Source organism: Panthera leo, chromosome D3 (assembly GCF_018350215.1).
Source record: "Panthera leo isolate Ple1 chromosome D3, P.leo_Ple1_pat1.1, whole genome shotgun sequence".
Taxonomy (NCBI): Eukaryota; Metazoa; Chordata; class Mammalia; order Carnivora; family Felidae; genus Panthera; species Panthera leo.
This window is the reverse complement of record NC_056690.1, coordinates 7659543-7673840: the sequence shown is the minus strand read 5'-3', so window position 1 is coordinate 7673840 and position 14298 is coordinate 7659543. Positions and strand designations below refer to the sequence as shown.

The following is a 14298-nucleotide window of genomic DNA, read 5'->3' as shown; positions in this document are numbered from 1 at the left end:
AGAGGTTAAGTGTAATTGGCTAGAATTCGAACCAAGAAAGTCTGGCTCAGAGCCTAGCCTCTCACAAAAATCATATATGTGGATTCTGGCTTTGCTTAAGAACTTGGAAGATCCAGCAGCAGCAGGAGGACTGGTCCCACCTTCTTGCAGAGCAGCAGTGAGAAGGAACTGAGTTGCAGCCGCCTTCTTCCCCAGGAGATGTGTTTGCCACAGACCCCACCTCTCCCTCTTGTCTCACACCAGGCCAGCCTTGTTTATGTTACTTGCCTGGCTCCCCACCATGGGCCTTTGAGTTTGAGACCTCTGTGGGTCCCAGAAACACAATATAATATGGGATTTTATAAAAACAAAGTCCTCTGAGTGAAGTCAAAGTTCGTTGGGGCAAAGCGTGGCTTCAGGTTCTTGTCCTTCTGTGCAAACAGATGTGATAAGAGCAGTTTTGTGGGCTGAGTGGGGCAGGGGCGCTCCTTTTTCCTATTGCAGCTTCTTGCCTCTCTCCTGCATCTCACGCACCAGGACCTACTCTCCCCTGTCCTTGGACGGCCTTCTGACTGGGACTGAGTAGTGGGGAGCAGGGGCCCCTGTGTGAAGCTCTCCGTTGCTCCCCAGAGAAGACCTGGCCATCTTCCATGCAGCCCCGTCACCTGCGCACCTCTTTGCTTCTGCAAAGACTTGGGAGCTGGCTGCACTAACTTCTGGGCCATGACTCCAGTCTTAGGTCTTCCCTTTCCTCCTTGCCTTTCCCCTCCCCTCTTTGTTTTCTTTCTTTCTTTCTTTATTTCCGTTTTATGTTTAAGTAATCTCCACACCCAATGTGGGGCTGAAACCCACAACCCCGAGATCAAGACTCACACGCTCCAGCGACTGAGCCAGCCAGGCGCCCCTTAGGTTTATTTTCTTTCCTAAGTCAAAAAATCACCAGATTGGCTTGTAAAATGTAGCTTTCCAAGCTTTCCCCCCAGAGGTTCCAATTCAAGTTGGTCTGTGTAGATCTAGAATCTGTATTTTTAACAAGCACCCCAGGTGCTCAAAACCAGGCAACTCAGGAAAACACTGGTAGTTAAAGAACAGTCTTTAATTTCAGTTTTATTTATATTTTGGATACATAATACATTCACAGGTTCCAAATACAACAGTGAAAAGTTGCCCTTCCTCCCTGGTTCCCAGTTCTCTCCAGAGACATCCATTGTTGCCAGTGTATTTATTGTGTTCCTATCTAGAGAGATTTTTATACATAAACTAGAACACACCCTACTTTTTCTGGTGGGGAAAAAAAAAAAAAAAGCTGGCCTTATATATGCTCTGCCACTGTTCTGTGCCTTCAGAGCAGACAGATCTAAGTTTAAGTACAGTTCCTTTCTAGCTTTGTGACTGGTGAACATCCCTGAACCTGTTTCCTCCTCTGAGAAGGTACTAATAATAGCAGGACATCTCATAGGTTGTTGAGGGGTCATGGGAGGAGACACATATCAGCACAGGGCCTGGCACCGAGTGAATGTTCTGTGTCCCAAGTGGGCCAGGCTCGGCTTCCTGGTGCGAGAACCATACCGAGGGTCAGGCCACCCTGCTTATGATTTAGAGGGCAGAAAGAACATCGATAGTGTCCCTGTTTATTGAATCTTTATATCTGGCACTTGCTGAGGGCTTTATGAATATGGGGTTACAGGGTTATACTTCGGACATTGGGCTGGAAAACTATTGTAGAATGTTTATTTTTTTAATGTTTATTTTTGAAAGAGTGTAAGCGGGGGGGGGGGGGGGGGGGGAGTAGAGAGCGAGGGAGACACAGAATCTGAAGCAGGCTCCAGGCTCTGAGCTGTCAGCACAGAGCTCGATATGGGGCTCGAACCCACAAACCCTGAGATCATGACCTGAGCTGAAGTCGGGAGCCCCTAGAGAATATTATAGTGTGTTTAGCAGGATCCTCAACCTCTAGCCACTAGTTGCCAGTAATATCTTTCCCTGCCAGTTGTGACAACCAAAAATGCCTCCAGACATTGCCAAGTGTCCCCCAGCAGGGAAGGGAGACAACAGCACCCTCAGATTAGAACCACACCTTATTTCATCCTCATGTTAACCACGGTAACCTGGGTGGTAAGGACTGTTATTGTCCGGGTCTGAGGGGAGGGAACCTAGAGAACAGAGAGGTTGGGTGCCATGTCCAAGAACACACCGCTCATAAATCACTGTTGGGATTCACACCCAGGCAGTCTGACTGCTGAGCTCATGTTCCTACCCATTATGTAAGGGTCCCTTGTACCTTGCAGAATGTTGTCTAGAATTCTGCAACGCTCTTCCTGGATCTCAGCTTCACAATTAACCTCAATACAACTTATTTGTTATTATTACATCTGTTAGCAAATCCTCAAAAACCCCTGTGAGATCTTCTAAGTGCCATTTTACAAATGGGGCAACTGAGGTCACTTAGGGTCACAAAACCAGTAAGTCAGGGGTTCATGGCCCCGGCTGCACGTTAGAATCATCTGGGGAACTTTCTGAAGGCCAGGCCTCACCCCAGACAGACCAGAGTCTGAATGTGAGACCTGGGTGTCTGTAGCTTTTAAAGCTCCTGCAGGATCCTAAGGTTGAGTGTTCCTGTGTTAGGTTGAGAAGCCAGGTTCTGTCTCAACCCCAAATCTTAGTGGCCAATGTGACTAGACACCGGCTCTTCTCCCTGGAGTATCTCAAAGGTCAGAGACCTAGAGACACTTCTTCTTTCTCCCCCTCGGTAAATCCATGCAGCCCGTGGGGATGTCTGTCTTCCTCACCTAAAGTCCTTCCCAGAACTCCACCCTCTCCACCCCACCCACAATCACACACCGCAAGCCCTGGGCTGAAGCCACCAGGTTCTTTATACTCCCGTGCTCAGGAATGGGGGCCCAGAATGAAAGCTGTAACAAGAGGATCCCCAAAGCCAGCTGGGGAGAGGATGATCCAGTGCTGGGAGGAGTGAGGTGCCCTCTGAGGGTGCCAAGGGTGTGCCCGAGTCACCACTCACTTCTGCAGAAGCCGCACCGGTTTGAGCAGTTGGGCGACGGGCTTGAATTTCTCCAGAAGCTCTGGTGTGTTCTCTGCAGGGGCAAGGGGCTGGTGGCAGCTGGCGACCCAAAGACGCTGTATCATCACCCTCTCCTGGAACCCCACTTAACACCCACACCAGGAGGGGCTAGGACAGATGCGCAAGTGCAGGCCTGGGGCAAACTACCTTACTTAAGGGCTTTCAGGAGGGACCTGGTCTTTGAGGAAATGAGTTTTGAAGGGGAGGAACCAAAAAGAACCAGCTGGATTGCTGGATTGGAGGAAAGAAACCCACCCTCTGGTCCTGCCCCTGAGCCCCTTGGCCAAAGGAGACCCCAGGAGCTTTCTCAACCACATCCGAGGGGGGAAAGTATGCCCATCCCTCACCTGGCATCAATCTTCATCTTCCTCTGTCTTCTTGAACATGGCCAAGGCTTCCTCCAGCACACCATTAGGGTCTAGAATTTCGATCTGGAGGGAAGCAGTAAGGGGTTGGATTGGGGAGCATGGAAGGCCCAGGCCGCCATCCTGTGGGGTGCTGCCCACCTTGTGGGGTGCTGCCGACTCTGGAAGTGCTATCTGCCTTGGGCGCTGCCAGTCTCTGTGGGGATGCCCCGACTGAAAACAAAATCTGGTTTGTTCCCTGGCTGGGCTGGGCTGGGCTAGGCCTGGCCAGGCTGGATGTGCCTGGGTGTGTGTGGGTGGTTGGGGGGGGGGGGAGGTACTGTTTTCTGTCTCTCTGGGTGTGGCCACAGGGCCCTGGTGGGTGCTGCCCACCTTAGGAATGGGGAACTGGGTGGGCTCAGGGGCCTCATCACGGCCAAAGTCAATCATTGTGCCACACTTGGCCACGTCGTCCACCCAGAAGCCTTCAAACAGCTGACCGTGGTCCAGGTGGAAGAAACGGCCCGACCCATTCTTCATGCCTCTCTGCCAGTAGCCCTCGTAGCGGTTCCCGTTCTCTGGGGGAAAGGACAGGGTCACTTGGGTGCTGGGCACACCTAACCAGGCCCCACTAGCAGGTTGGCCCCTCCGCAGGCCACTGTGCCCACAGGGAAGCCAGAAGGAGACCAAGATGTTGAGAGTGCCCTGGGCTGGGCTGCCTGGAGTCTGGGAGGCCCGAACTATAAACATCAGAGCCTAGGGGTGTCAATGGCTTCCGGAATCAGAGCCGGTCCAAGTCTTGCCTCCACTACTTGCCTGAATTTGGATGAGCAACATCGTTTCCTATTTATACAAAATGTAGCTACCGACATAAAGAGGCAATGTTTTTCCAGCACTCATTCTGCGCATGGTTCTTTGCTATGTTTCTGACCTCACGCACTCCTCACAAAAACAGTTCTATGAAGGATAACGGACTCCATTTTTACAGATGGAGCTTGAAAGCTCAGGGAGTTTGACTGACGTGCTCAAGGTCACAGAGCTAGGAAGTGTCAGAGACAAGATTTGAAGCCAAGGGCTGTTCATCCCAGGAGACCACGCTCTTAATCATGAATTAACTCTCCTGCTCAACGGGTGGTGGTGCTGCTGCAAAAGGAGTAATAATAAAGCTAGCACTTCTCCGCTGAGACACTCGCAGCCGTGTGGTCTCGGGCAAATCACTCGACCATTCTGTCTCATTTCCTCATTTGTAAAATGGGAATAACAGTAACACCTACCTCACAGAATTGCGGTGGAGGTTAAATAAGTCAAAACACAGAAAGGGCTTAGAAGGATACTGGATAAACTCTAGGTCAGAGGTCAACAGACTTTTTCTGTGAAGGGGCAGACGGTATTTTCTGCCTTGTGTGTCCCATGTTCTCTGTCACAGCCACTCAACTCTGCCATCGAATCATGAAAGCAGCGTGGACAATGTGTAAATGTATGAGCAAGTCAGTGTGCCAATAAAACTTTATTTACCAAAACGTACGTGGAGCTCGATTTGGATTTGGTTCAAGGATCGTAATTTGCTGACACCTGCTACCTCCAAGTATGAGCTAGAATATTGTCGAACACTTACTATTACGTGTCAGGCACCATGCTAAGCCCTCCACAAACCTCAGTGAACCTTCACAATACCCTACTTAAGTTTTATTTTTATCCTTACTTTGCAGATGAGAAAACCAAAGCGCGAGAGTTTAAGCAAATTGCCCAAGGTCACGTAGGTAGTAAGAGCTTGCGGTGGGATTTGAACCCAGGCAAGCTGTCTCCAGAGTCTGGGCCACTAGAAATGATGCACTTAGAACCCTTACACTATGTGTGGCCGCAGCAGGTGCTCGCTAAATGCAGGCTATCAGATGCTCACTGAAAGCAGGCACGGCACTGGGTGCCCGGGGGATTGAGGACGACAGACGGAAGTGACTGGATTAAACCCTCCTCAGTGGCCCCAATGCCTCAGTTTGGCCAAATCTCACTGGAAGTTGGAATCTTGAGTTGTCAGGAGACTGAGCTCTGGTCTGTGTCCTCATTAAGAGCACTTACTATGTGCCAGGCATTGGGGAAACAGTGGGGAACAAAATAAATACACAGTCCAGGTCCTTATGCAGCTCACAGTCTGGAGAGACAATGGCCCTAGCTTTATAGGTAGCCTACTATGCGCCAGACGTGTTCGTAGCACCTACAAAGTGGGTACTACTCTCATTCCCATTTTACAGGTGAGGTAACTGAGGCACCGACACAAAGAAACTTGCCCGAGGTTATACACCTAGCGCTAAAAAGGAAAGGAAGCAAGCAGGTGCTGAGGAGAATGTGCTTTAGTGGAGTGAACAGGGAAGGCCTCTCTGAGGAGGAGACAGTGCAAAGACCTGGAGGATCTTCTTTCTATTGCAGGGAAGAGAGAACTGCAGTGCAAGGCCCCTGAGGCAGAAAGCGTGGGAGGAACTGGAAGAACACGAGTGTGGCTGAAATGAAGGGATTCCCAGAGGAAGACGTGGGAAGCACAATTAGGTGAGGAGGGCCAGATGGTGCTGCCTACGGACGGTTGAAAGCAGGGCAGCCACCAGGTCCAATCTGTAAAAAATTCATGCTGGTTGCTATGTAGGGAATGGGTTAAGTCCTGACGCTAAGGCAGTTTACTTGACTGATTACTCTTTCCTCTGTTCTTTCCCAGCTCAATGCCTATCAGGTTCCTTCTCTTCCTTCAAGTCTTCTGTTCAAATGTCACCTCTTGAGGGAGACATTCCCTGACCATAAGTCAATCTAAATCGCTCCTGTCCACAACTCCTTTGTCATCCAACACACCTTTCTATTTTCAAGGGATATTCCTTAGCACTTTGGATCTAACGACTAACAGACTGCATTGACCTTGAGCAAGTCACTTAACCTCTCTGTACCTCAGTTCATCTGTAAAATCGGGCTAAGAGTATCTATCTTATAGGACCATAGCGAGGATTAAGTGAGCTCAGTGCTGTGTAAGCATAGACTATGATTATTACCATAAGAAAATGTCTTAATTGTTGATGTTTATTGTTAGGCTCCCCCTTTCGAATATAAGCTCCCAGGAGGGCACCTGGGTGGCTCAGTCGGTTGAGAGTCAGATTCTTGATTTTAGCTCAGGTCATGATCTCACCATTGGTGAGATTGAGGCTGGGTCAGGCTCTGTGCTGTCAGCTTGGAGACCATTTGTGATTCTCTCTCTCCCTCTCTCTCTGCCCCTCCCCCACTCTGTCTCAAAATAAATAAATAAACTTAAAAAAAGAAAAAAGGAATATAAATTCTTTGAGGGCAGGGATCTGGTCCTGTCGTTCATCTTAGCTGGAGCTGGAGAAAGGGTTGTGGGTGGGGCGTGGCCAGCAGGCTATTGGGGCGGGGCACTTACTCAGGCGCAACATGCCCTCCCCATTCGGCTTGTCCTTCAACCACTGGCCCTCGTAGATGTCGCCGTTACTGTAGTACATTCGGCCCCACCCGCTGCGCTGGTCGCCACACCACTCACCCTCGTAATACTCCTTGGGTCCGAAAAACTGAATCCCATAGCCCTGAAAGCACGAAGGTGTCCCTGTTCATGGCGTCCCCAACACCAGGAAAGTCACCCCCATCTTCCCTGGCACCCAAGCCACACCCTGGCTACTTCCCTGTTTCCTCCCTCAGCCCTACATCCCAAGCTCATGGTCGTGAATTGAAAAAGCTCCCCGGGTTGTCCCATTGCCCTCCACCCCTATGCCGTCACCTTCAGGCAGCCCAGTATCTCGTCTCTGCTCCTCACGGGTCCCGTTCCTCCGACTCTCCCATTCTCCCCTCCTCATGCACCCCCCAGTAAGCAGCTAGACGGATCTTTACATCGCACATCTGATCATGTTTGCCCCCTCTCCTCAGCTTTGATTTGACCCTATTAAAAGTCACAGATACTTCTGAGAGAATCCCATCAGTTATGGACTTTCTCCCCAGAAAAATGAACACCACAACTACAGAGAATCATGGACTCCCCGCAGATCACACCTAAGGAAGTTGGGTTAAGCAGCCCATCTACCCCTCAAAATCCTGATTCTCCACATAGCCTTCAAGGCCCCCCACCTACCCCTCCCCCCTCACTCCTACCTGTGGGCACACACACCTTGCTGTTTGACACATTCTTTGCTCCTTCCACTTTGCTACTTCCTCTTCTCCTTTTTTCCCTCCCTGTTTAAGTCTTTGTACCTTTTGGCATCACCTCCTGCAGGAAGCCTGCCCTGAATTCTCAATTCCTGTGGGCTCCCTGTGAAAACCTCTATCCTAACACCATATTAAATGTGAATTGTTTATTTTGGGACCTCTCTCCCTACTGGCCAGTAAACAGTTTCAGAGCAGAGATCATGAAATCCTGAGCTCTACCACTTGCCGGCAGTGTGTGACCCCAGGCAAGGCACTTCACCTCTCTGAGCTTGTTTCCTTATGAATAAAATGAGTGATGATGATGATGATGACGACATTGTGAGTTAGTTGAAGCATCATATGCTGTGATTCTGGCATTGCAATAGCAGTTGTTCAATAGCAGCACTGTGTTATTATCTGTCTCTATGGCCTATGGTGAGGGGTCAGGCACTTATGGGTTGAGGATATGCCTCTGGCTGGCTTCTACCTCCAGGACCTTCCTTTCTTGTTCTGTGGCCAAGGGTGTGGCCTCTGCTTTCTTGCTCCCACTTTTCCTACCCCCTTCTTGTTCAGGCCCAACAGAAGGGGGATTCTTAGAAAGGAATGCCCAGGGAAAAGAAAGCCAGGAAATGAGTGGGGGAGATGGGGGAGGAGACTTGGCCCCCACACAGCCTGGCTGGCTTTTTGTAGCCACAGGGTTTCATGGGCTCCTCCCTGGGCCCTCTCCTCTTGCTTCCTGTTTCCTGGGTTTTGTTCTGAGAACCCTTGATGATTCCCCACCCCTTCCTTCTCCCACGCACACAGTGCCCTTGTCCTCCTTCCCTCAACCCTTCCCCCCTTTTCTCCCAGGCCTCTCTGACTGCTCCCCCTACACACACACACACACACACACACACACACACACACAGCCTGGTTTCAGCCCGGCCCACACCCCAGAGCATGATGGGAACCACTCACCGATTTTTTATCATTTTTCCACCAGCCAGAGTATACTTTCCTATACTTTCCCTTCTCTTGGTCAGGATTGCTGAGGGTGCCATAGCCATCTCGCTTCCCAAACTTCCAGTCTCCCTCATAGATGGCTCCTTTTTTCTTCCAGATCTGTGTTCCTTTTCCTGATGACACAGAGACGGGCCAAGATTGCAGACACAGCAGCCATGGGGCTGGAGGGGCAGATGCTGTGTCTGCCTTGGTCTCAGGGGCTGCCTTGGTGTTCTCAAGGGCTGGGCCAGGGTCTGTGCCTCTAGACACCCACCAGTAGGGAAAACACCAAGAAAGTTCCATTTCTACAAATAGCAGTTCTCCAGTCCTTTGCTCTGAAACCAGATTGCTCTAACAAATCCCAAGTAGAAATCTGCCACTTCTTTTTCTCTTAATAATAATAAGCTTTGTCTCTTTTTTTCTATTTTAATATTTTTAATGTTGATTTATTTTTGAGAGAGACAGAGACAGAGTGTGAGCGGGGGAGGGGCAGAGAGAGAGAGGGAGACACAGAATCCGAAGCAGGCTCCAGGCTTCGGAGCTGTCAGCACAGAGCCCGACTCGGGGCTCGAACTCATGAACCATGAAATCATGACCTGAGCCGAAGTCGGACACTTAACCGACTGAGCCACCCAGGTGCCCCTAGCTTTATCTCTTAATAATACGGAATGATTATGCCAGATGGCCAGAATTTCTAGAAAATATTCTGCATATTTCTTCAGTTCTCCAGAACACACATGGGGACCCTCTCCTACCACTCCTGCTTCTTCTGTGTTTTCCACTCCCACCTTCCAGCCACTATGGCCTCCATGCTGTTCCTGGATCCCGCCAGATATGCTTCTGCCTCAGGGCCTTTATACCTGCTTATCCTTTGGCCTAGAACGCTCTTCTCCAAATATTCACTCACTCTACCTCCTGCAAGTCTCTGTTCAAATCTTTCTCAGTGAGGCTTACCCTGACCAACCCCTGTAAAATCACAAGCCTATCTTCCTCTCTTACCCTGCTCTGTTTCTTTCCATATCCCTTATCAACTCCTAACCTAACAGACAATTCACTCACTTATCATTTATTGTCTATTGTCTAGCTCTCCATGAGGAGAATGTGCACTCTCTGAGGACACAGACTTTGGTCCGGTCTGCTCACCACTCTATTCCCAGCACCGAGGAACAGTGCCTGGCAAGTTGCAGGAGACAAATACATGCGGAACAAAGACATTTGTTGAACAAAAGGATGAGTAAAATATTTGTGGAGTACCTATATGGGCCAATTCATGTCTTGGTCCTTGGTAGCTCAGGAACAAATCCAACATTGTCCCTGTGAGCTTTCTGATCTTGCACAAATAACTTAATGTTCTTAAGTTCCTCAATGTTATTAAGCTCCTCATCGGTAAAAGGGAGATGAGAGAATCTCATGGGGTTGTTCTATCACTAAATTCATTAATGTATGGAAAGCACTTAGAACAGTGCCTGCAAATAGGAAAGATGTTACCAATTATTTTTGCCCTTGAGGTAGAGCCCTCACTGGGTTGTCTATACCTGTCCTCCTTCTAATTTTATTCCTTTTGGGGAACCAGCACCTCCCAAACTCTCAATCCCTAAGGTTTGTATGGATCAGACTCCTCCCCCTGGCAAGGGTAGCCAATCAGTCCGGGCCACTGTGATTGGTTCAATGAAGGGCATGTGATTCAAGTTGGTCTAATGAGACTGTTTGCCTCTGGGATGACGCAAATTTACCACCTCCTAAAAGGTCCTTTTTTTTTTTTTTTTTAGTTTATTTACTTATTTTGAGCGAGAGAGAGTGCAGGAGTGGCAGAGAGAGAGGGAGAGAGAGAGAATTCCAAGCAGGCTCCGTACTGGCAGTGTGGAGCCCTAGGCGGGGCTCAAACCCACAAACCATGAGAGATCATGACCCTAGCGGAAACCAAGAGCAGATGCTCAATGAACTGAGCCCCCCATGCGCCCCAGTAAGGTCCTTCGTGGTTGGAACCCTTGCCCTGCCTGCCCTTTCCCCTGGCTCTCTCTGCTCTGGGCACATGGGCTTCCAGTCAATTCCAAAAACAAGACTGAACAAGACAATACAGCCCAAAGCCTTCCATTCTGATTCCACCATCTAGAAGATATGCTCTTTTACCAAGTGAATCCCTATCCTTTTGCACTCAGCTCAAATATCACCTCTCTGTGTTCTCATGGCTGCCTTTGTGTCTCCTCTCTGGCCCTCTTCACATCCTGATGCCACACTTTTATTTTTATTTTTTTGATGCAAAATAGCCTTGTTTTATTATGTACAGACTATATATAAACAAACCATCCACTCTGAAAACAGTAGGTTCTGGCTTTTCCCAGGGCCCTCAGAAGCGTCTGGGAGACAGTTCCTTCCCCAGAGAGGAGTGTGTGTGTGTGTGTGTGTGTGTGTGTGTGTGTGTGTGTGTAAGAGAGAGAGAGAGAGAGAGAGAGAGAGAGAGAGAGAGAGAGATCTAGCCACATGCTTCTCCTTGCCTAAAATCTTACACTTTGGCTCCAGCTTCTCTGGTCCAGGAGGAGGTCTCAGCCTGGGGCAGGCATAAGCCAATCACTCAACTTCTTTTTTTTTTTTTAAGTTTATTTATTTTGAGAGAGAGAGAGAGCATGAGCAGGGCAGGGGCAAAGAGAGAAGGAGAGGGAGAATCCCAAGCAGGCTCTGTGCTGTCAGCACAGAGTCCAATGAGGAGCTTGAACTCACAAACCATGAGATCATGACCTGAGCTGAAATCAAGAATCAGATGGTTAACCAACTGAGCCACCCAGGCGCCCCTCAATCACTCAACTTCTATCTTATTCTTCTGCAAAGAATCGAGGAAGGATTGCCACTCTGCTGGGTAAAAATGCTTATAGACATTGGTCTTATTCTGAATCTGTTTTGGGATATCTTGACAGTAACTCTCCTCATCTTAGGCCATAGCTTTATAGTCGTCCCCATGGTTCTCCACCATGTCACTGAGATGTCACTGACATGTCATGTCGCATACATAGTCACTGAGTTTTCGAGACAGCATGTTTCCTTTTTTTTTCTGGGAGGCTGGCTTCTGCCTCCATGTCATTTACCACATAGGTATGTGACCCTCAGTAAATAATTTCTTCTCTCCGAGTCCCAATTTCCTCTTCTCTAAAATGGGGTATTACTTACTGTGTGGCTTCTCTGTGAGACTGGAGCTCCCTGGGGGCTGGCATTAAGCAGATGCCCAGTACAGGGCCTGGCATGGACTAGGAGTGCAATGGGTGTTAGCAGAGTGAATGAATGAACAGGCTGGGGAAGCACTAGCCACTCCAATCCTTGCCCTGAATGATGATGACTTTTGACTGCTTCCAGGCTGCTTACACCACAGCAATCCCCTGTCAGCGTGGTCAAAGGCACGTCTTGAAGAGAGGGGAGGCTGGGTCTGGATTCTCTGACAGGTCCATTTTCTGGAGCCCCAGCCCAATCAGCTCTATGCCTCCAGGGTCCTAGGGGAGGCAGGACTCACACAGAAGAAGGGCTCAGAGGGCCTTGTCAACCCATGAGTTCATATCACAGGTGGGGCAGCTGAGATCCAGAGAATGGGAGATGGCTTACCCAAAATCACACAGCTATTCAGTGGTAGAGCCAGGGTCGGAACTTCAGGATCCTGATTCCTAGTTTAGGGCCTTGTCTACCTCACCTGCTGCCCACAGGGACTAAAGCACACAAACAGGCATCTTTAACTGCACACAAAGCTCGGAGTAGCTGCATAAAGTCTGGCCTTTAAGTCAGTGCTGAGTGGTGGTGTTGTGTCGCACATTGGGTGGGGTGAGCTTTGGAGTGCTTCCGGACAAGGAAAGTTCTCAGGAGTGGTGATCCCTGCCACGCTCAGCCCTCAAAGAACACTCAAGAAGTTCCCCTTCTGTACAGACCCTGGGCTACACACTTGATAGACGTCATCTCTTATCTTTACTGATATGTATTTTCCCACTTTACAGATTGGAACACTGAGGCTCAGAGTGGGGTAATTAGTTCCTCAAGGCCAGAGTTGGTGAAGCTGAGATTCTGACCCAGCTTTATGGACTCCAAAGTGCTTAACTCAGGAAGGCAGGACAGAAAAGTGGTTAAGAACATAGCATCTGGATTTCAAATCCTGAGTGAGAAGCCATACCATCTGTTTGGAATAAAAATTTGTTTTTTGGGGGATGCCTGGCTGGCTCTGTCAGAAGAGCATGTGACTCTTGACCTTGAGGCCATGAGTTTGAACTCCATGTTGGGTGTAGAGATTACAAGAGTTTGAACTCATGACCCCAAGATCAAGAGTCACATGCTTGGGGCACCTGGGTGGCTCAGTCGGTTAAGTGTCCAACTCTTGGTTTCAGCTCAGGTCATGATCTCATGGTTTGTGAGTTCGAGCCCCGCATCAGGCTTCACACTGACAGTATGGAGCCTGCTTGGGATTCTCTCCCTCTCTCTCTGCCCCTCCCCTGCTCGCTCTCTCTATCTCTCTCTCAAAATAAATAAATAAACTTAAAAAAAAAAAGAGTCACATGCTCTACTAACTGAACCATCTAGGTGCCCCTAAATAAATAAAACTTAAAAACACTTGATTTTCTTCAGGGCTGATTTTGTACCACAAGGACCCCCATGCTGTTTGCTGGTTAAAGCTACAGTTAAATTTGAAGCCCCAGCTAGTTGTGTGTGTATGTGCTTGTGTGTGTGTGTCCTCTCTCACTCATTACTGGTCAGACCCCCACATCAGAGCTCTTTGGATCACCACTGCAAGTGGTTTGGGGGGCTCCTTTCCCTCCTGCTAACCAGGCCCAACTTAGCCCAGGTCTCAGAGGGTAAGGACTATGTTGGAGTCCCTAGAACCCAGGCCGTGGTTATGGTTGGTATCTCAAGACCACTTTGTCCCGCGCTGGTCCCTGGTCATCTAAAGTCAGGGTTGAGTTTGGTTCCAGAGCCCCAGGCTGTGGTGGCCCCCAGCTGGCCCAGGTCAGCAGCATTTACCCCCTGGGGGAGCCTTGGTGACATATCTTATGATATCTTACGTCCCTGACAAGCTCTGCCAGCTACTTCCTTGGCCCCCATCACCCACCATGGCCCAGACTCCATACTCCCAAGCCCCTGAAGATCCCCCACTCACCATGTTTCATGTTGTCCTTCCATTGGCCCACATAGCAGTCACCATTGACAGCGTTCACCTGGTGCCTCAGTCCATTCTTTTGGGCCTTCTGGTCCCACTCCTTCCACAGGGGCTCCGACTTTTGCAGGCACTTGGAGTTAGGCATGTTGGCTGCTTCTGCGGGACCAGAGGTGCTGGCAAAGGGTTAGGGACATCAGGGGCTCAGTGTGTCCCTAGTAATGCCAGGATCCCGGGGCTTCCTGGGGAGGCACTTGTCTGAGCCCAAATGGTGTGAGTCATGTGTGTTTGGAGTCCCCGGGCAGATGAGCAGCCATTTGGGGGGATCCTTCTGCACTAGACTGGCCCGTGTCTGTCATCTCCTTTGCATCTCTAGGGCCTCCCTGAGGTGGGTCTGATGGCACAATTGCTTGGGAACCCAGGGAAACCAGTAGAGCAGGGGGGTTTGTGATGACAAAGCTGTCCCCCACTGATGGTTGAAAGTCACATATTTAATAACCAATATGACCAGTCAGAGTGGATGCTGGTCCTAAGTCTAGAGCCTGGCCTGGAGCCCCCAGTGGTGAGCAGTGGGATTCACTCAGGGAGAGTTGGGAGAAGAGCTAGCCAGGCCACTCTGGGCTGGCGGACAG

At 49.7% G+C, this 14298-nt stretch overlaps 1 protein-coding gene across 2 annotated transcripts; it reads right to left on the bottom strand.

Annotated features, from left to right (window-relative positions):
- Positions 1–2834: 2834 nt before the first annotated feature.
- MORN3 (MORN repeat containing 3) lies at positions 2835–14053 on the bottom strand. 2 transcript variants are annotated; one of them, XM_042910572.1, is made up of 6 exons: positions 13670–14053; positions 8524–8681; positions 6815–6974; positions 3796–3980; positions 3406–3489; positions 2835–3097 (listed from the first exon to the last, which is right to left on the bottom strand). In XM_042910572.1, the coding sequence occupies exons 1-5, from the start codon at positions 13812–13814 to the stop codon at positions 3412–3414; spliced, it is 726 nt and encodes a 241-aa protein (XP_042766506.1). In that variant the 5' UTR covers positions 13815–14053; the 3' UTR covers positions 2835–3097; positions 3406–3411. The 2 variants fall into 2 exon arrangements, with proteins under 2 accessions (XP_042766506.1, XP_042766505.1); XM_042910571.1 differs by having other exon boundaries at positions 2835–3071; positions 13670–14051.
- Positions 14054–14298: the final 245 nt, after the last annotated feature.